At 45.7% G+C, this 22,621-nt stretch overlaps 1 protein-coding gene and 1 long non-coding RNA gene across 2 annotated transcripts in view; one reads left to right on the top strand and one right to left on the bottom strand.

Moving 5' to 3' along the window:
- Positions 1 to 4,132, top strand: part of LOC126543562 (uncharacterized) — a 238,409-nt gene extending 234,277 nt beyond the window's left edge. Inside the window, exon 20 of the mRNA XM_055062392.2 lies at positions 1,249 to 4,132. Coding sequence (XP_054918367.2) covers positions 1,249 to 1,364 — 116 coding nt within the window. The 3' untranslated portion in view covers positions 1,365 to 4,132. The remainder of the gene's footprint in view (positions 1 to 1,248) is intronic.
- LOC140216726 (uncharacterized) lies at positions 2,665 to 22,465 on the bottom strand. The gene is made up of 2 exons (XR_011893391.1): positions 21,820 to 22,465; positions 2,665 to 2,848 (listed from the first exon to the last, which is right to left on the bottom strand). It is a non-coding gene; the product is annotated as an uncharacterized lncRNA (long non-coding RNA).
- Between the last annotated feature and the right edge of the window lie 156 nt (positions 22,466 to 22,621).

Genomic DNA, 22,621 nt, shown 5'->3' with positions numbered 1-22,621 from the left:
ACTATTTCTTAAAACCAGCCACTGATGTTTGTGCATTGGATGACATCAGATGACTGAAATATATGGAAGAGCTTAGCTACCTTTACAATTTGCTTTTTGCTGCTAATCTGCAGTGAAATGTAAGCAACTTAGGAATTACCCTGAAAAGCAGAGTGCACGAAACTGACACTGAAAAGGCACCGCACTGCGAGAAATGAAGTGAGAGAAAAAAGGAGGCAAGGATTATGGCATAATCATAACATGGGACCTAAGCTCCATGAGGGAGAAGGTTGGGAAAGAATGTTGTTCATGTGCACTGGTAGGTATGGCAAGAAACCCTCTGATGTCGGGAGGGAGCTCACACCTTACACCATGGCCTTACAACATTGCAGTTGCATTTACCTCTGCTACTACTAATCCATATTTAAAAAAAAAAAGTTACTGTGGTAGAATACTCCCTGGGCGGCACTTTACAACTCCTAGTGAACCACAATACTTGGCAACACAGTAGGACTGAATAGTGGAGCCTGGTGAGCTTTCCTTTAATATGCACAGAGGTATTCGGACATTTATTCCACTGGGCAGCTTGAGAATTTAGAAGTGGAAGGTGAAGTAAAAAGTTACCAAGATTGCTAGCACCTTATCATGGCCAACCTAAGTGGCCTAGACAATTTACTATATTAGACTATTTTCTACGGAAAGCAGGCTGCAGTAATTGTAGTAAGCTATTTGGCCACAGTGAGTGCACTTCCGAAAACAAAGAGAAGTATGCAATTCCCATTCAAAATTTTGGAGATTCACACCTCTACTCATTTTCAATAGTTTGAATGATGTCTAGAAAAATCTAGCGCATCTGCCACAGCGGCTCAATGGCTACGGTAATCAGGTTCCGAGCATAAGGTCACGTGTTCTATAGAGGACCAGAACTGCCTGAACTGTGCTCTGGCAAGGGCTTGTGCTACAGTAGTACCAGTCGTACAACCAAGACCAACAAAAGCCCATGCTAGAACACATTTAGAATACTTCCGAGTACTCCAGTTTGCCTACTAGAACGAGCAATTACATCAAGCCATTGGTAACCATTTAACCACTACGTAGCTGTACAATGGCAAGGAAACCAAAGTCACTAAAAATTAATTCAGAGTGCCACTTTGAATGTTAAACTTTCACCAATCAATCAAGACATAGTGTATGTACGCCCACGCTAAAAATATTGCACTATTGTACTGTGTACCGCCTAACTGCATGGTGACATGCAATTTTCCGCAGGCTGCAACATCTACGGAAGACTCTACGGCGTGAATGAAGTTGTGCGGGAACTCAGCAGCAAGTGCAAGGCCTGCACCTGCACGTCACTCGGAGTCCAGTGCAACGAAACGTGTTGACCGTGACCCTCCCCTGCCCAAGCCATCATTCACACAGCACTCAACATCCAGTTTTGACGGAGAAGGCAAACTTTTCTACAGCAAAGGTGCCAGTGTCAGCACAGGGGCCACCAACTGGCTTGTGCAAACGAACAGAGTTTCACGGCGGAGCAGTGCGGCACCACTCCCTGTGCTGGTTGTGCATAGTGCGGAGGTTTGAACACAAATTCCTGGCACGTACAGGTAGCGGCATCTAAGTTGACAGACTGGGACATAAACTATTGGCTTGCTTTCTTTAATTTTAAGACCGCTCTGTCATCGTAGCAACTACTTAAACGCCATGCCTTTACTGTAGATGCTGAAACCAGAGTAATCGTAAACACCTTCGTTTTGGAAAGCTCTCCAACCTCCTTAAAGTTAGCAGCCGTGGCAGTCCCTTTGCCACGCACGAGTGCACATGCTGCTTTGGTGATGAACAGTGCAACACTGTCGCTGCGTCGCACAACTCGGTGCAGCAGCGAGCCTCGATTTCACAAGAATGATGGCACAGCCAAGGCACTGTGCAGCTTTTTGTATGGCCCGCATTTCCTCAAACATCCAACATTGTCTTGAATTTCGCGTGTTCTGTCTTCAATACCATTGCAGCACCAACCTTGGCGAAGCCAAACAAAGTGCGAGGATGTTACTCTCACCATCACTGTGTGTAAGAAGGCAACCGCTTTCTCTCTCTCTGTGACGTGAACTCTTTCCTTCATTTTTCCAAAGGCTGTCATTGAGGAAGACAAACCCTAAACATGATGTTAGAATGTATGAGTGCAACAAAATGGTACACTGAATGGACATGCATGCTCGCAAACAAAAAAACATGGCCTTGTTATAAGATTGGACTCGTATATATGCTGCTCTTCACAAGTATCACTTGTGCACATACACATTTAAGCCCCACTGTGAATGTCACTTGTACAACTTAACACATGCATATGTCCATTCCATACATACACGTCTTCTCTTGCATTTGAACATCTAACCAAGAAGGCTAAGCCTCAACACTTGCTAGGTAAGAAGTAACTGAAGCTTCTATTTCATTTCTCGCACGCAGATGCTAAAGTTGTATAGTTGTTCGTCCTTGTTTTACTTAGAAAACTGATCTGAAGACACTACACTGGGCTTGCATTATTTTAACTTATACGGACCACAGACTATATTTATCAGAGGTTTAGGTTATCCAAAGCAGAATATAAAAAAGCTGAAAATAAAATTGTGGACGATTACATGTTTGAACAGATATATAAAATCAAGGGAAACATGAATGGAATATACACACGGTTCAACTGATTTATTGGTGAATAACTAGTTTGCGCCATACAGCGGTAACAGCCACAGTTGTGTACACACATCTTGAATGCGAAACTTGGGTATGTTTTGACTATTCACACCTCATGATTGTCCTTTCATCAACTGTTTTCTCACCATGTTCATCTGTCTCGGGTAGCCAGAATGTTTTCCTGAAATTGGAGCTCATTAAACAAACAAACAAATAAAGACAAATAGAGATCTATTTGTTTTAGCTAGAGCTTAGGATTATCCAAGTTGGAATTATTGTGAGGCAACTGTAATTAATGTTCATGCCACAATAAATATCCGCAAGCTTCTCAAACAGCATTCAATAAAAACATTTTTTTTTTGTTGGCGTGAACGCCCACATAGTGATTTCTAGGTGTCCTAAATATACGGAGGGTTTTATCCCAGAAAACATTTACCACCTTAAAATCATCGCACTTTACTCACATGATACCACAGACTGCTTGAAGGCCATTTTATACAGCTCAACATAAATTGATGCAAGGCGTCTTTCAGCAACATTACAACATTCCTAGTGAAGAGCAATATTCAAGCAATGCACCACACAGTGACCTCAACAAGTCATTTCATTCACCATGGTGTCATTTAGTGTTCTAAGAACGACAAATCACTGATTAACCAACAAATGAAGCTTGCTGAGGTAAGCTTGAAATCAAACTTCTCCTTTGCCTAAAATACCTTGCCAAGCCCATCAAATACCCGATCCATGAACATGAGCAGGCATGTTGGTTCCAAGAGGCTAACAAGACCAATCTGTAGCTACTGTTTGTAGACTTCCAAGAGTGACAAGAGTTTCACACCATGCGTGCCGCGTTTCCTTTGCATAGCCAGTTGCATCACACGCGAACTGCCCAGTGACTTAAGTATGTGTTGAGAAGTGTGTGTCCTAGACAATCGCAGCAAATAACTTTCAAACAGACCTGAATGAAAGCTCACATTTTTATCAGCTCGCAATTGCACCATGTCAACATACAGGTGTGCGGCAGTAGCCCTCTGTTTCTGTGTATGTTCAAATTCAAAAAATTGTGTTTAGTAGTTATTTATGTCTTCCAATGTGTGAAAAGCGACAGTGTTTTTGTAAATAGCTTTGTGAGCATTTTTGTGTGTTATCCTCCAATTCAACGGGATTTTTTCTGGGGCAGCGTCCTTACAACCAACGCAAGTTCTGCTTTCTCCACAGGAATACAGCCGAGTCGAAAATTTCACAGCGTTAATAGATGCGATTATCCTGACATCAAGCAATAACTAATTTTGTAAAAAAAAACATACTTGGGTTTTTTGTATCGACGCTGCACAAAGTGAACTGCCTGTCGAGCCACTTGTAACCCAAAATCTGGAAAGGTCGACGGTTTGAAAGTAAAAGCGGTGTGTGAACTTGTATCTGTCAAAACACATCTAGGGCAATAAAGTTTTATCTTTGAAATAAATTGTGCAAGCATTGAATAAACCAGACTGTTTGGCACTACATATGACATTTCCAAAAAACCTAAATTACACCAATGGCGGAGGAGTGCTGAAATATCATTATTTTAATCAGCCCAACTATAATAACAACAATAAGACAATGAAGCCTTGGCTTCATTGTCTGTTGGTATTATATGGCTGTGACTAACAAAAGATCAAACCCTTCAGTTTCCCTTCTTCTCATGAATTATAGTAGACTGAGAAATAATACATTGTGGTCCATAATAAGCTGTAGTGCACACAATAGTCTTAATTACACAGCAAGGCACATAAGGATGCGCAACTTGCCTGATTAACTTCAGTTTCGAAAGATATGCTGAAAAGAGTCTTCTGCAAGATGGTGTCATTCTAAGTATAAATTGCAATGCAAAATTTACTAATAAATAAGCATCAACACGAACTCCCTCAGCTTTCTATCTTTTTACAATTGCACGTTGTCTAGCCATTTCTTCATACATACTTCTGATTATTATGTATTAGATATTTTTCACTTGCTTCAGCTAGGAACTTGGGTCAAGCTGAGTTGTTTTGCAAGTGTGCAGTAAGTGGCATGTGTATGTAATGAAAGATAGCGTAGGCAACTGCATATCAAAGCACATACCTACCTAACTGTGATCTTTAATAATCGTAAATAATCATACAATTCCTGTGGACATGACTAGGAAGGGGATGCTAGGCGCATATTTTCTTGCATCTAGGTGCATTCTTTTGCCTGAGCACACACCTTTTGTGGGATACGTAAAGATATATTAGGGTATATTTACCTTTTGATGCAGCACACAAGAAGCAGCTAACTTGGAAGAATAGAGACTCACAAAAAAAAAAAAAAAAAAAAAATTGTTGATCTGATTGATCACATTGACATGGCTGCTAAATAGTGTTCTTATTGTGTAACCGTGGCTATAAGTTTACTTGGTTGGTTAAATAGCGGAAAAAAAAACATTATAGAGGTACAATGCGCTGTGGGAAGTGGTGTAAGTGAAGCTTTGCTGAGCTAGTAAGCTGAAATGGCACAAAATGTTGAGAGAAAGAGAAAACTTTAATTGTAGAGAGACTAAATGGGGGTCCTCAATGGGAGGAGACCTTAGTCCAGTATCCCTGTTAGCCACACAATGTCTTGAGCCCGCCGGATGACCCAGCATTGGACTTTGAGGCCTGAGCTATACAATGTAGCTTCCCAGGAAGAATAAGTAGGCAAGGTGATAGGAGAATTTGTGAGAAGGTGGGGACATGTCCAGGAAATGTGGTATAGAGTGATGAGGTTGCCGTAGAAGGGCACGTGGATGTGTACTGTAGCAGATTGAAGCGGTTGAGTGTGGCAAGGCAGGGGGAGGAGTTGTTTCGAAGTTGACGCCACGCAACAGCTTCAAGGTGGCTTGAAGGAAGGTTTGGGGGTCAAGGACAGATGGGTTTGTAATGAGTGTGCGAAGCTATTGCATGTCAGCATGTGAGGGGGTGTGCTGTCTGTGCAGTGGACTATGGCACTGCTGGTGCTGAGTTGGCAAGCTAACAGGAAGGTGTGTAGGCACGCTTATTGCCAGGGATGGAGGCATGTGCGGGAGTGCAGAGGATGCACACCTTCAGTGGGAGGTGGGTGCGCCACGAAATGTTGAAGCAGTTGGGGAGTGATGATGCTGAGGGCAAAGAAGTGGCAAGAAGCTTATGAGACTGAAAGGATGGTGACTGGACCTGGATGGGAGAATGTGGGCTTGAATAGCTGAAGCAGGAGTCAATGCAATAGCTCCTGCTTCGGCTATGTGTGGGTCTGTAGTGAAGACTCGTGGCCATTTGCAGAGTCCCGATGTTGTCTGTGACAACTGGACTCTTGGCATTGCATTGGTAATAGCAAACTGCATCTCTGTAGAGAATGTGTGCATCGCTGGTAATCTCTCCAAACGCCTGCATCAGAACTTGAGCCCGAGCACATGTGCAGCCCTGGTGTTTGGCGGGAGGCATGTTTTTAGGAGGCAGTGAAGAAGAAACTAGGAATAGGCAAGAATCAGATGTATGCCTTAAGAGACAAAGCCAGCAATATCATTACTAATATGGATGAGATAGTTCAAGTGGCTGAGGAGTTCTATAGAGATTTATACAGTACCAGTGGCACCCATGACGATAATGGAAGAAAGAATAGTCTAAAGGAATTTGAAATCCCATAAATAACACCGGAAGAAGTAAAGAAAGCCTTGGGAGCATTGCAAAGGGGGAAGGCAGCTGGGGAGGATCAGGCAATAGCAGATTTGTTGAAGGATGGGGGCAGATTGTTCTAGAAAAACTGGCCACCCTGTATACGCAATGTCTCATGACTTCGAGCGTACCGGAATCTTGGAAGAACGCTAACATAATCCTAATCCATAAGAAAGGGGACGCCAAAGACTTGAAAAATTATAGACTAATCAGCTTACTATCCATTGCCCACAAAGTATTTACTAAGGTAATCGCAAATAGAATCAGGAACACCTTAGACTTCCGTCAACCAAAGGACCAGGCAGCATTCCATAAAGGCTACTCAACAATAGACCATATTCACACTATCAATCAGGTGACAGAGAAATGTGCGGAATATAACCAACCCTTATATATAGCTTTCATTGATTACGAGAAAGCGTTTGATTCAGTCGAAACCTCAGCAGTCATGGAGGCATTACGGAATCAGGGTGTAGACGAGCCGCATGTACAAATACTGAAAGATATCTATAGCAGCTCCACAGCCACCGTAGTCTTCAAATAAAGAAAGCAACAAAATCCCAATAAAGAAAGGCGTCAGGCAGGCAGATACGATCTCTCCAATGCTATTCACAGCGTGTTTGCAGGAGGTATTCAGAGACCTGCATTGGGAAGAATTGGGGATAAGGGTTAATGAAGAATACCTTACTAACTTGCGATTCACTGATGATATTACCTTGCTTAGTAACTCAGGGGACCAATTGCAATGCATGCTCACTGACCTGGAGAGGCAAAGCAGAAGGGTGGGTCTAAAAATTAATCTGCAGAAAACTAAAGTAATGTTTAACAGTCTCGGAAGAGAACAGCAGTTTACAATAGGTAGCGAGGCAGTGGAAGTGGTAAGGGAATACATATACTTTGGACAGGTAGTGACCCCGGATCCGGATCATGAGACTGAAATAATCAGAAGAATAAGAATGGGCTGGGGTGCGTTTGGCAGGCATTCTCAGATTACGAACAGCAGGTTGCCATTATCCCTCAAGAGAAAAGTGTATGACAGCTGTGTCTTACCAGTACTCACCTACGGGGGAGAAACCTGGAGGCTTACGAGAAGGGTTCTACTCAAATTGAGGACGACGCAACGAGCTATGGAAAGAAGAATGATTGGTGTAACGTTAAGGGATAAGGAAAGAGCAGATTGGGTGAGGGAACAAACACGAGTTAATGACATCTTAGTTGAAATCAAGAAAAAGAAATGGGCATGGGCAGGACATGTAATGAGGAGGGAAGATAACCGATGGTCATTAAGGCTTATGGACTGGATTTCAAGGGAAGGGAAGCATAGCAGGGGGTGGCAGAAAGTTAGGTGGGCGGAAGAGATTAAGTTTGCAGGGACAACATTGCCACAATTAGTACATGACCGGGGAAGTTGGAGAAGTATGGGAGAGGCCTTTGTCCTGCAGTGGGCGTAACCAGGCTGATGATGATGATGTTTTTAGGAATTGGAGCTACTCGGATGGCGTGACGTGCTTGTGTGGGTAGTTGAGCTCATGAGCAATGTGGGAAAATAGATGGGATTTGTGTTGACTGATTGAGGCAGTGGATTTGGTTATTGCGATGGCCTTTGATGAGCTTGTAAATTATTCCGTTGTGTACTCCTAAGCAGAGGAGTTTGTGAGTGGAGGCACCCAGGGGCAATCTAAGTGCCATCCTAATAGCCATGCAGAGGGTGTCGTTTAGCTGAAAGGTTTCGATGCATGTGAGGTAAGGGAGATGATAGGTAATGCAACTAATGATGAGGCCTTGGATGAGGCAAAAAGTTGCATTTGATTATGTGCGTAATCAGGGTCATTTGTGGACAGAGTAGGTGGATTGTGTGAGCGGCCTTGCCATTTGAATGGATGTGTATGCCAAGGATGTGCAGAGGGCCCATCTTTGGGATGTGTGAGTTGAGGAGTCTGACGCTGATGTCGGGTGCAGGTGCACTTTTGTTACGTTTGCGGTAGACAAGAAATTTGGACTGGTTGACCATGTACAAGAAGTCCCCTGCAAGGATTCAAGCTTAAACTCCATCAGAAGTGGTTTGGCTCTCATCTTGAATTTCTCCATCTGAGCCTTGGTTTATCCAGAGTGTCACAATGTCAGCGTACAAGGCATGCTGCACGTGAGGAATTTGCTGGGAATGTAGTGGAGGCTTTGCCATGGCCACATTGAAGAGAACACTGAGCCTTGTGGCATGTCTTTTCCAGTGGGGCAGATGGGATTGCTTCAGAGGTTGCCGAGCCCATTGGTGGCTGTGTGGTCATAAAGGAATGTGTAAACGTAATTGTACATGAGTGAGCCACAGCAGGAGGAGGCCACTTTTTTAAGGATGAAGCCATGAGAGACATCTTTGAAAGTGCCCTTCAGATGCAGTGCAAGGATGACATGTGTTTGAGCTGCACTGGGATTGTTGACCACTTTTTGTTTCAGTTGGAGGAGCATATGAAGCATGGAAAGGAGTGGCCAGTAGCAAAAGAGTGTGTAGGGGAACAAGTGCATTGCTTTGAGATGTGTTTGGAGACAGCAAAGGATGACATGTTCAATGAGTTTCCCCCACATGGTAGGTCAGAAAAATGGACCAATGATTCTGGCATGTACGCGGTTACCCTAGGTGTGAGCATGATGCCTGCATGGTGCCACTCTTGCGGTAGGGTTACTGCAGTCCAGTGTTCATTATAGAAGGCTGCGAGTTGTTTGGTGGCTTGATCATGAAGATTTCAAAGAAGCTTGTATTCAGTGCCATTTATGCCGGTAGTAGTGTTGTGTTGGATGCTGTGAAGAGACGTGTGCACTTTGGCTTCTGTAATGGCTTTGTCGAGAGGTACAGTGTGATCATGTGGGTAGTCTGTGTAGTATTCGGGTCTCATGCCTATGGCAATGCAGTTTTGTTGACAGTGTTGCAAGGACAGTTGGATCATAAGTCATGCCTCGTGCAGAAGCAGGCAGATGTTATTGTTTACACATTGTTTGATTTGTGGATGACTTGCAGGAGTAATCAGGACCTAACATTACAATATGTAACATTGTTTGCCTTGCTTCGTTTTCTGTGTAGAACAAGAGCATTAGCATAGTCAAGTGGGGGGTTGAGCCCCCTCCCCCCCACGAAATTTTCTGACTAAACACACGTCCCCTTTCCCATGGGACAGGGCTCCAAAAGAGCGACATGGATGAAAGGGAAAGCTTGAATGTGAAAGCAAGATGAGGGCTAGTGGCGGTTCAAAAGAGGGGGAGAGGGTTCGCATGGGGGGTAGGGATCCCCTCTCCCATGCACAGAACATTGCAGCCCCACTCATGGCATGCTTCTACCTCCTTCCGGATTGTGTTAACCCATACTGCTGAGGGGGATCAGCACTAAAATTCCACACAGAGATAAAGATGGGACAAGTGCGTGCATAAAAATTGGGGGCATTGTTACTCCCTACGAGGCCTTTATATTGTTGAAGAGCTTCTCATTTCCGGTACTTAATCAAATAGTCGACCATGATGCATGGAAGAAAAGCATTCCAAAAATAATGTGACTTGCTTGTCCAGAATAGGCGTAAGAAGCACCCCCCCCCCCTTTAATGCGAAGCTTTCTTTGCCTCGTCCTTCAACTTTCCAACTGTTGCTGCTGCTGTCTGGTACACCGTGTCAGGGGGTGGGGTGGTTTAGAGCGTGTGTGTACATGACAGGAGTGCGGCAAAGAGGAAAAGTGACGCGAGAAACCCGTTTGGACTTTTACACTGCGTCGAATATGCCTAATGCCCTCTGGAGCTCACTGGGCGTCACCACCACCAGCCAATTGACAGCTGCAATTATCCGTGATCCCCTGCAAGAGCACTGCAGCAGCACTTACCTTTCTAACTAACGTGTAAGCATCCAGAGGGGAAGTGTATAGGATGGTAGGGAGGAGGGGGAGAGGAGGCAGAGAATGTGAAGAACCGAAGCAGTTGCAAAACAAGTGAATAAAAGCCCTGGCACTCTTCACTCGCATACATGGAGGGAGGGCAGGAGGGGGAGAAGGCGACTTGAGATGGCTAGAAAATACTACTACTAGACAGGACAGCGGTTGCGGACAAACTGGATAAATTTAAGTTCAGCATACGGTACTGCACGTTTTTGATATTTCTGAAAAGTAAACAAGCGGACAACTTACGCAGGGCGTGCAGAAGCAAAGCCACATTAAAGCACATGGTAGGGTCTAGGCAACACTACGGAAGCAGTCGCACGTCAGATCAACACTTCTGTGGCTGCCGTTGTAGCATTGCGGCTATGGCAGCTCCAGCACGTGTCCGCGTCTCTCTGTGCGTGTGTGTGCGTGATTCACTGTTTTTAAGTGCCTGGCTGTCAACAGAGCTGAGAACAACCAGGACAGTGGATGAGAAAGCGACGAGCAGCAAGCAGTGTGTGTGTGGTTGCTTGACAGTGCGGGTGCGCAAGTGAGTAAGAGCGAGATGTATGAAGTCGTGGGTGTGTATTTTAGCCTGTAAATAAGTTTTACTTGTAAATACAGCCATTTTGTGTTTTCAATGTCTGCATTTAGCTGTCCTTCCAATCAATGTGCATATATTTTCCAATGCTATCTACCATGAGGAACTCCATAGCAAGCTTTGCCTGCTGCAATCCCAAATGAAGGGCATCCGAAGCTTCAAGCGTCAGCAGGTGTCTGATGGAGTGTTATTCAGCTGCCCGGCTGAATATTCTAGTGCGACGTGTCAACATTGTAGCATTTGACCAGAGTGATGCAAACTTTCATCAGCGGACAGTAGCAGAGGTCGTTGACTCCATGGAAGGGACTCCACCAACAGTGAGCTCCCATGGCGTTCCGTTTCTTCTTGCTTGGGATTAAATTACAGTGACAAGAGCAAGAAAGCAACTAACTTGTTTAAAAAATATGACTTGGGAGAGCTTCTAGGCAAAGCTAAACGAGCATCCCGGACTATATGAAATTACCCACCGTCGCCAAATGTTACATATGACTAACAAAAATGTAACACCTGACAAGAGGACTTTTTTCTACCAATGGCTGGCAGATTGCGACCCTTGGCTTGCATGCTCAGCGACTGCTAAAAATGCCCTCTGTTGTCTCAGCTTCACTTTTCCTTCGAATGTTCACCGGGGTATACTCAAGCTAGTTTTATCATATGCGCTTTCAGTAATTACAAAAAAATGCATGAGATGTGCAAGGATCATGTAAAATCGCAATGGCACCAGGAGGCAATGGCGGCCTCCTGGTGTCAGGATGTGATGATGGTTGTGATGACAGGCAAGCAGCTACCCGCCATACAGCAGGTGAACAGAGCACTGCATGGGCAAGTTGAAAGGAACTGTGAGAAACTATTTCCAAAAGCTTGCACCATTACCCTTTGCACAACGCATGACTAGCCAATTCGCGGGAAGCACTCTGAAAGTGGAGTCTTTAATGATCTCCTTGACTTTCAGGTAGAAGCTGGAGATATTTGACTTCAGGAACACTTCGCTTCTTCTGCTGGCAATGCTAAGTACATTTCAGTCTGAGTCCGGAATGAGATCATCACATTCTACGGCAACATACTGAGAGAGCAAATGGTGGCCAAAGCTAACACAGCATTTGGTTTTTCTATCCTTGCAGACGAAACTGCAGGTACTGCAGGAACAGAACAGATGTCTACAGGCGTTCCCTTCATTGACAAGGTGGGAAACCGATGTATGCATTCGAGAGCAGTTTATGGGATTTGTAGAGCTGGAGCAACTGAACTTCGCTTGCATTGCCGCTACGATCTTGAAGTGTTTAACGGATGCTGGGCTGATTCTTCCGAACCTCGTTGGACAGGGGCACAATAGATGCGCTACAATGGCAGCAAAAGAAGCTGGAGTGAACAGAATAATAGAGAAAGACCTAAAAGCACTATTCTTCCACTGCACAAGTAACAAACTGAATTTCTTGACAAATGATTTGAACAAGGTCTCTGAAATTCTAAACACAATAGGGATCACCAAACCATAAACATTGTCCACGAGAGCATGCTCCGAAGGAAATTGGTGCCCAACATTGTGATGCTGTGTGAAACAAGATGGTCTGCAAAATACAAGTCAATTAGGATCTTCTCTCAGCATTACGTGGCCATAGTCGAAGCAATCAAGGAGCTTGCGTCAATGGAATCAACATCAAATGCTGCAACTAGGGAACGAGCTCACATCCTCTACTGTGCAACGAGCTCATCTTTCGTCTGCTTGCACATTGTTGCGAAGTACAGCGCACGGCGGCTGGAACCAGTTACGAACATTCTGCAAAGTGTATCCATGGACTTCTCTTCTGTACCCAACCACATCTGAGTTAAAGAATATTTTTCATGGCCACCAGACTAATGCTGAAGAGCAGTTGTTCGACATCATGAAAATAGCAAGTGAGGCAGCCAACTGCTTAAACATTTTGATATCTGTACCAAGACAAGTCTCTCGTCAGACCCCTCTGTCCCCCCTTGCCACCCCCCCACCCCCCTCTGCAGAAATTTCTGCAGACACCCTTGGATGTGATACAGTCAGCCTTACAAAGAAGGGGATATGTGCGATGTTGGGAGTAGGTGCAATAAACAGCATCCCAATTGGTAATGCAGATCTTGCGTGTGGATGTGTGTGTTGCCATGATTGTGGCTGCTGTAGCAATGATGCAGTGATTGCTGCCCAATGTTTCTATGAGGTTGGTCTAATGGCAACAAGTGATGCCTTTGATTATGGTGAGGTGGGGGCATGTGCTGGGATAGATGCTGTGGGAAAATGCTGCTTCCCAAACAGGTGGGTTTATCTGTTTCGGCTAGGAGGGTGAGTAGGTGAAGTACCTTGGCTTGGTCTTGTTTCTGGCCTTCCAGGGTATCGGTATAGTAACCCTGTGCTGTGTGAGTGGCATTGAGATCGCTGTTTATAATTCCTATTTGGCCAGTCTGGCGACTGTCGATAGAAGAGCACTGAAGTCATCTTGGCAGTCACTGTATAGGTTGAGTATGAAGAGGCTGTTATTGGTGCAATTGGTAGATACAAGTTTGAGCAGGACGTGGGGGATGTGAAAGCCACTGAGCATGTACAAAATTACTACAAATCACTTGTTGACCAGGGTGGCTACCAGTGTTTGTGTATTGTCATAGAGCTGTGCAGTGTTCATTCACATCCTGCGAGCAAGAGGTTGCAGTAGGTTTTTGGAGAGCAGCATCATCTGGTGGATCGGCTTGGGAGGCAGTGTATTGTGTGAGGGCACCATTTTATCAATGGTAGCATTGACAGTTCCATTGCCAGATGTGGAGAAGTTGAAAGGAATTCTTTTTTTCAGGGTGACTGGTCCCGGCAGAGGAGGTTTGTTGGTGGGCATCAATATGGGTATTTCACTGGTGCAAATTCAGGTGTGGATGCAGTGTGAGTCTTGGCCAGTGTTAGTGGCTTGGAGTAGGGCGATGAGAGAGTTGGTAGGTGTGGCGAGGTTGGAGTCTCTGCAAGATTTCATTTATGGTCTGTTGCAGGATAATGTGGACAGTCGCCATTATTTCTTCTTTAAGAGTTTGTATTTCCACTTGCATCACCACACAAAGACTGGATTGGACAGCAGTGGCCACTTTCTTGACTTCCCTGTGGAGGGTGTGCCGGAATGAGTTCACTAGTGTAGTTTGTGTTTTGCAGTAGAGGGGCAGGCATAGTGGAACGGGTGGGAAGTGGGGTGTTCAATGTGTGTGTGTGTTTACAAGTGGTGGAAAGCTGCGCTGCCTGACTCACCTTTGGCGTTGGTGAGGGCCTGGCTGGCTTGGACTTCTGTGGTATCAACACAACCTCTGTTGCCGAACTGCAGTCTGAAGTGCTGACTTCGGCATCCGAGGTTTCTGGGGCTGAGGCAGGACTGCGACTGAAAGCATGATGCTTGTCCAAGGATGGCTGGTAGCAAAGACGGGAGCAGCTGTGAGGCTGAGAGCCCCCCCTGGAACCGCCGCGTTCCTGCGAGCCATTGCAAACCCCTAGCGGAGCTGCAGTTGTGACTGGTGGAGCTTTTTAGAAATGCAGGCATATCAGGCAAAATAGCAGCAGTGGCCTCTGCTGCAGGCGGGGAGTCCTGATCACCCATGTTGTACAGCCCCTTTGGCGAGGAGGCCTGGGGTGCCCCTATCTTGCACTGGTTAAGGAGCAAGCAGTGCTTGTTGTATGGTCGGCAGTTGCATACAGGGCACTGGGTAGCCATGGTTACATGCTGGTCACTACAGTGGATGCATTGGAGAATGCACTCGTGTGTGGCTAGTGTAGATGAAAGTCCACAGGTTGCACAGTGTGGTTGATCTAAGGTATGGCATCGCAGCACAATGTCCCATTGTGGGAGAGATGTTACACACTTGCTGGCATGGTAAGTACAGGTGACAACAATGTTCAGCTTTGTAGTAGTAAAGATATAATGGCACTTTGAGTTGGGAGAACTTGATGAGGGTGGTGGCCGTGTTGCCTATCATTCGAGTATGTATGATAGGTGCTGAGAGTGAGCGAAGATTGTCAAGTAGGGTGGTGAGTGATGTGTTTGTTACAAAACCAAAGGTGTCTTTGCAGGAGATATCAGCAGCTGCAACATAGGCTTGTATCTTGTATTATTTGCCATCGAGAATGAGGCACTTGGTCAATTGAAGTGCTGCGACGATGTCATTATCTGGCATGCTGACCATTTCGACGTTGTGCAGTGGCCACACACTGAAGCTGAGGCCATGTTGTAGGCAAAAGGCCAATTTGAGGTCAAAGATGGACAATGAGGGCAGTTGCTTTTCTCTTCAGGGTTTGGATGGCACGGTGACAGTGAGCCAAGCTGGTGCTATGGGAGGTTGGCATCACCTGGGTACCTTGTGCTTGGCAATTGCGAGTTACAAGGAAGGAAGTCCTGTCCTAGCCATCCCGAGGTGTTGGGAGGTCTCCTTCGGTGTTGTTCAGGAACGATGAGGTGGAAGGCCATGTTCAGTTAGCGGCAGGGTCAGTAGCAGGTGAGTTGAGTTCCACTGAGTCTGGCAGCCACAATGAAGTCTAGCTGTGGTAGTGAGGCCAAATGGGGTTGTGTGTCAGCTGGCATGCAGTGGTTCAGCAACGGCCTCAATCTGGCGAGCCCAGCTTTGCAAACCACCTCAGGAGGCTCAAGCAGGGGGTAACGGGTGAAGTTTTCCATCTTGGTGCGATTCCTGAGTATGCCGACAGCACATCCGTTCTCTTCAGGTGGCTGTGTTGTATTCCTAAAGAAAGATGCAGGTCAGTCTGTTCTACAGTCATGCATACCAGATTTTAGTGACAAATACATCCCACTACCATCCTCATCCACGACAGCAGCAATTGCAGAGAAATGTGAGGCAGCCACCAACACCGACCACAGAACCTAAACCTTGCAATGTCACAAAGAAACTGCATAAAACATGACATCCGTACTGTAGCCAGTTTTGTCCCAGTGAAACTATAGAATTGGAGTAGAGCAAATTGTCGTAGCGCAAGCTTTGTGTGTGATGTCTTGTGATATCCAACTATATGGTGCGATTAAAGTTTGCACATGGCCCTATGACATCATAGCATTCTCTGTATAAGAACAAGTCGTTTCTTGCAATAAAGTCAGTTGCCTTTCTGCTCCTCAGCCTTTGTCGCTCCTCTGCATTAGTTCATCTGGCGACGAGGGTGGGACTGCTGTGACCTGGCCTACTGTACATTATCAGCGAAGATGTGGCGGCTCAACGAGGCCACACTACTACCAGAGGCGTCACTACCATAGGCCAGCAAGGGATCCGAAAGTCAAATAAGCAACACATTTACTTCTCCTACCAAGCCATGTCCCGGCTCAGCAGACTAGACGGGTACGACCCTAAGGTTCAGAACTTCGAATCGTTTGTCGAAAGATTTGAGCATTACGTCAGGGCAAACGAGATAGCAGAAGTGAAGAAACTCCATTTTCTTGACAGTAATTGGTGCAGAAGCATATGAAATTCTCAAGAACTTGGTTGTTCCATTGCTACCAGGAGATGAGACCTTCGCGGAAGTAAAAGAGCTCTTGCAAAGCCACTACAGCCCGAAGACGTCTGGAATTGCAGAAACGTGCAAATTCAATCGCTGAGTGCAACTTGACCACGAAAGTGTCGAAGACTTCGTAGTAGAGTTGAAGCACCTAGCCCGGAAATGTAACTTCGGTGAATTTCTCCTGGACGCTCTACGCGACAGACTGGTAGCTGGGATTCGAAGTGAAGAAACGCAGAAGGCATTGTTCTTGACTGACGCACTCACATTTGAAAGGGCACGCAAAATAGCTCTTGACAGTGAATTGGCCGTGAAACAAACACCCGCAATACAAGCAGGAAGCCAGGCGGAGAGCATAAACACAGTGTAAATGAAAACTAACGAGCATCAGCGCAGCGACCGTGACTAAGCGAAGGCTAAAAGTTCGGCGTGAAACAAGACCAAGAAACAAAAATGTTACCACTGTGGCAAGACGCATGCGCCAGAAAATTGCTGGATAAAAACTACTCGTGCAAGCTATGCTAAAAAACGTGTTGAACGATCAAATGTGAGCTGAAGGTGCATGCATTAATAGAATCATCAGAGGAAGATGAGCACATTCTGTACAACTGCGCAGTCGACACATCTGTGAAGAATGGTTATATGGTGAACGTAAATGTGGAAGGCCAGAAAGTGTCAATGCAGGTGGACACAGGGGCAGCAGTGACAGTTGCACCTGAAAGTGTGTACAAAGAAAAGTTTTCACATGTGCATTCTGAACCAACACGGATTGTTCTAAGGACGTACATAGGCGAGAAAATGGATGTCATAGGGCAATGTAATGTAACCGCAACCTATGAAGGGCAGAATGCTGTTTTACCAATCGTTGTTGTTAAAGAATGTGAACGCGAGTTACCTGTATTGCTGAGAAGAACCTGGCTTAATAAGCTTCGGCTGAATTGGAAATTGCTTTGCAGTGTGCGCAGTGAAGACAGAGTAGATAAGATTCGCGTGAAGTTTCCAAACGTGTTTTCGCAATCGCTTGGTGCTATCAAGAACTTCGAGGCGCAAATTGTTTTGCAACCGGGTTGTACACCAGTGTTTTGTAAAGCACGCCCGCTTCCTTTTTTTTTTCGCGAACAAGTGAAAAAACGCCTCGGTGAGCTTGAACGCTAAGGTGTAATCATGCCTGTGAGTAGAAGCGATTGGGCAACTCCACTGGTTTTGGTCCCAAAGGAGCAAGGTGATCAAATACACCTCTGTGGAGATTACAAGATCACTGTAAATCCTGTACTTAAAATGGACCACTACCCCAACCACAATCACAGGAATTCTTCACAGCAACGTGTGGAGGCAAAGAATATTGTGTCTTAGATTTGTCATCAGCATACCAACAAGTGGTACTGAGCCAAGAACCAAGACATATTCTGACAGTTAACACGCATAAGGGGCTCTAACATATAACAGACTTCCTTATGGAATAGCCAGTGCCCCTGCTTTGTTCCAGTGTATGATGGATAAGGTTTTGCTTGGTATTCCAAATGTTCTTTGTTATAATGATGATGTCAGAATTGCAGGCCAGAACATGGGCGATTGCCAAAAAACACTCGAATGGGTGCTAGGCAAGCTTTTAGAGCATAACATTACGTTAAAGCTGGAAAAATGTGAGTTTTTCCAAGATTCTGTCTCATACCTTATGCACAAGGTCAGCACCGATGGCATCTACCCGACAGAAGAGTAAGTGAAGGAAATCCTCCATGCTCCTGAGCCAACAAATGTAACCGAATTAAGAGCATACTTAGGGCTGCTCAATTTTTACAGCAAATTTATGAAGAATGTGTCATCTGTAGCAGAACCAATGTACAGAGTGTTACAGAAGGAAGAACGAGGGCTGCGGACGAAGCAGTGTAGTAATGCTTTCAAAGCAACTAAGCACCTGCTTGTAGACAGCCATGCTCTTGCCTACTACGACGCACGCAAGCCGCTCGGTTTGTAATGTGATGCGTCTGTGTATGGCGTTGGAGCAGTTATTTTTCACGTGCTGCCAGATGGAGAAGAGCGTCCGGTAGCTTTTGCTTTGCGAGCTCTGTCAGCCAAGAAAAATTATGCACAATGTGAAAGAGAGGCCCTAGCGCTTATCTTCAGACTTAAAAAGTTCCACAAGTTTCATTTTGGTAGAAAGTATGTTGTACACAGGCCATCAGCCACTTGTAAGCATCTTGGGACAAAACAAACCGAGACCGTCACAAGCAGCTGCCGAATTGCAAAGATGGTCCTTGATAATGTCAGCGTACTGGTATATGCTTAAGTGCCGCAAAGGGGCTGAAATCGAAGTGGCTGATGCTCTGTCTCATCTACCTTTACCATACTGTCCCAAATCTGAGAGTTCGGAATGCTTTTCCGTGTTCGAAAGCACCCCGTTTAAATCTTCTGACGTAGCTAAGATTACTGCATGTGATGGCAAACTGCGCAGAGTCATCAAGTACACGCGATATGGTTGGCCTTCAGAAGTGCCTAATGAACTCCAGCCGTACTACGCTAGACGTCTAGAGCTGTCACTCGAGCAAGGTTGTGTCACGTGAGGCACAAGGGTGATCGTGCCCAATGCAGTGCAACCGGCTGTGTTGTCTTGGCTGTATGAGGACCACCCAGGCACCTCAAGGATGAAAACGCTGGCTAGAGGCGTCATTTGGTGGCCAGGTGTCGATAAAGCAGTAGAAGCTTACGTATGAACCTGACAGGTTTGCCAAGTCGTGCAACCAGCCGCGCAGCATGTATCACTACACCCTTGGCCTTATCCATCCAAGGTTTGGCAAAGGCTGCATGTTGACTTTGTTACGAAAGGGCAGTTTAACTTCCTAGTTTTAGTTGATGCCTATTCTAAGTGGATTGAAGTATGGCTAATGACCTCAACTGTCATAAGCCAAGTGATTTCCAAGCTACGAAGTGTCTTTGCGGCGTACAAATTGCCTGACGAAATTGTGAGTGATAATGGGCCGCAATTTGCATCACAAGAGTTCAAGTAGTCAAGGTTCCGACGAAAATTTGTCTGGTCAGGCAATGAAGTGAAAAGAGGTTTGCAGCCACTGACCAAGTCAAATGAAAAGAGAAGAGAAGACGTCCACAGGCTTCTAAATGAGCTCAACGCAGTGCACCCAAAGCTGCAGTTTACTGTGGAAATCAAAAAGGACGACTGCCTGCTTGCTGTTCCTTGACATTCTTGTCCTTTGGAAATGTCGCAAGCTGTCCTTCACCGCATACTGCAAGCCTAAGCAAACAGGCCGGTACCTTGATTTGTATTCTAATCATCCCGTGGCTCACAAGAAATTGGTTGCTTCGTGGCGCATGCTATGCGGATTTGCACTGAGAAAGACCACCTGCAATCCGAGCTCAAGATGGTACGACGAAACTTTCCAAAAATGGCTACCCCGACCATTTTGTGGCAAGAATTGAAAAGAAAGTTTTGCAGCCAGTGACAGCTAATCTGAAGGTTTTTTACGCCAGCACAGGCATTCCGTATGTTCGCGGGATAAACGAAGCTTTGTCCCGCGTGGTTGCAAAGTACAACTTGCACATTGGGCACGTGCCAAACTCCAAGCTACGAAACATGCTTGTGAATGTTAAGGACCGCCTACCATATATCAACTTCCCTGAGGTTGTCTGCCGGATTCCTTGCGGTGGTTGCAGCCAGGTCTATGTCGGCGAAACTGGCAAGTTTACATGGCAACTCAAGGAGCACCAGAGTGGCGTCAGAATGAAGATATCGCTTTGAGTGCGCTTGCTGAGCATTCGCATACGTCCGGACATCACACTGATTGGGACAACGTGGCAATTTTAGCCAAAGAACGAAATCTGACAATGCGGCTTCTTCTTGAGTCATCCTTCATCCAGTCGACAACCAGGACCATGAACCGAGCAGCAGGAAACATGCCAATCATCTACAATCAGTCATTACGCCATAAACTTAGCCTTTAATATGCCACTACTCGTCTTGTTCACCTCACTGTGAACAAGGAACCCGTGCGGGTTCCAAAAAGTTATTCTTTTCGTTTGACTTGGACAGTGGCTGCAAACCTTTCTTCACAAGAGTTCGAGCACTTCTTGGCTAAAAACAACATAAAACATACAAGAACGCCGCCCTATCACCCAATTTCGAACGAGGCGGCCGAACGTCTGGTGCAAACACCGAAGCGCGCATTGCTGAAACGGCTGCTATCAGATGTCTCACAAAACAGAGAATTGGTGCAAACCGGGTTAGACAGCTTTCTGATGCGCTATCGAAACACGGCACATAGTGTGACAGGAAGCACTCCTGCACAGCTCCTCTTGAAGAGGCAACCTAAGACCAAGTTGTCATTCCTCAAACCCGATTTTCAGCAAGATATGCTCAACAAACGGCTGAACAGCAAGCGGCAGAAAGATAAGCACCGGGGTACTGAACGTGGATTCTTAGTGAGAGACAAAGTGTTTGTTAAATGCGTTCATGGTGAAAATGTGGCTTGGGAAGATGGCGTAGTTACGCAGATTGTGAGCCCAGTGACATATCTTGTGAATGTGGCAGGTGAAGGGTGCTTTGTGCATGCTAACCATTTGCATCACTCCTTTGCGAGACCTGTCTCAGCTGAACGATGGCAGCTACTGCCCGACATGATGTGCCTGGCTGAGCCGCAACAACCGCCAGGTACAGATCCTGTAGTCACCACTACAAGGCTCCCGATGGCCGCCACACAACCCATGGAATCTGCATTGCAGAACTCTGTGCAGAGTCCAACTCTTCGGGCTTAAACCGACTCTCCGACTACGGCACCAACAACGACTTCACACAAGGACACATCCCCAGCACAGCAGAGCACAGAAGTTCCAAGCAAGCTTGAAGTCACGCCTCGACGAAGCGGCCATGCGCGACGTCTGCTGGATAGGTTTAGACATGAGGACTTTAGGAAGTGAAGTGCGGACTGGAGTGGGAAGGAATGTTGTAGCGCAAGCTTTGTGTGTGATGTCTTGTGATATCCAACTATATGGTGCGATTAAAAATTGCACATGGCCCTGTGATGTCATAGCATTCTCTGTGTAAGAACAAGTCGTTCTTTGCAATAAAGTCAGTTGCCTTTCTGCTCCTGGGCCGTTGTTGCTCTTCTGCGTTAGTTCGCAAATGAAAGATGGCGCAACCGCACAGGCTTCTTTTTTGGGTGTAATCTTCAATGGTAGCTAGCAGAGTGCATCACTATCTCATAGAGCGTTGGCTATTGCAGCAGATTGAGCCCCCATAATGTCTATCAAAGCTCCTTCCACTGAGTCATTGAGGTGGGAAACTCAGCGATTAACACTTTATCCAATGCTAAACCCTGGGGAGGTAGGTAGAGAAGCTTCGCTTTAAAAACTGAAAGAAGAAAGCACAGTGACATCGCACATCATCTGCCAGCTGTAGTAATGGCCCTGGCTTATCTCCAAATATTGGTTTTGTGACAGCAGACAACAGTTGAAAAGTTCAAGCCACATTTACATGTTTTGCCATGAGTGTTGCTCCACTGTCGTTGCTGCAGCATCATTTTCTGTTCACAGTGGTGGTAGTAGTACATGTGGGGACACTCGACTCTCTCATGGCCCCTGATGTTGCTTTCTCTGCATCTCTCGCATCTCCTGGAATCCGACTTCCCTGTGTCGCACGTGCACCGCCGGTCGTTGTGCAGTGGTGCAAGAAATGGTGCTAGTCTTTCAATGCTAGCGAAAGTCTTCGAAGCAGGGCACTGGGATGGCCGAACACAATCGTTTGTGTGACTGTACACATAAATGATTAGGCATTATCATGCAGCATGAGGCAAACATATTCGCTCAATACTCCGATGCAATGAGTCATACTTCCTCGATTCAGCAGCACCAATCAGCATGTTCCATTCGCTGTGGTTCAGTTAGCTGGCATTGGTGTATAAAAGGCACAATAACTGCCCTTTTGGTTGTTTGCACTACTGTGTTGTCGTTTCTTTGTCACAAGAGCACGTTTGAGACCCCACATACACTACGTACCAAGCATATAAATTCCAAGGAGACAAGGATGCAAACAAGTGAGAGGGTGACGTGGAGCCAAGGTTATATGCAGGGCTTCTAAAATGAAACATGCAACATTGCTTGATGTCTGAGTCAGCACTCCTACTTGTCAGCACTCCTACTTGTTTAACTCAATGGTTCAAAATAAAAAGCACAGCTATTTTGCGTTTGAACGCTTTGGAAACAACACCAAAGCTCAGCCTATACCAGTTTTAATACCAGCCACTGCTGTTTCATGCTATGCAATTGATTCACTCATG

Source organism: Dermacentor andersoni, chromosome 3 (assembly GCF_023375885.2).
Source record: "Dermacentor andersoni chromosome 3, qqDerAnde1_hic_scaffold, whole genome shotgun sequence".
Classification (NCBI taxonomy): domain Eukaryota; kingdom Metazoa; phylum Arthropoda; class Arachnida; order Ixodida; family Ixodidae; genus Dermacentor; species Dermacentor andersoni.
The sequence above is the reverse complement of the archived record's forward strand: the minus strand, read 5'-3'. Positions and strand labels throughout refer to the sequence as shown.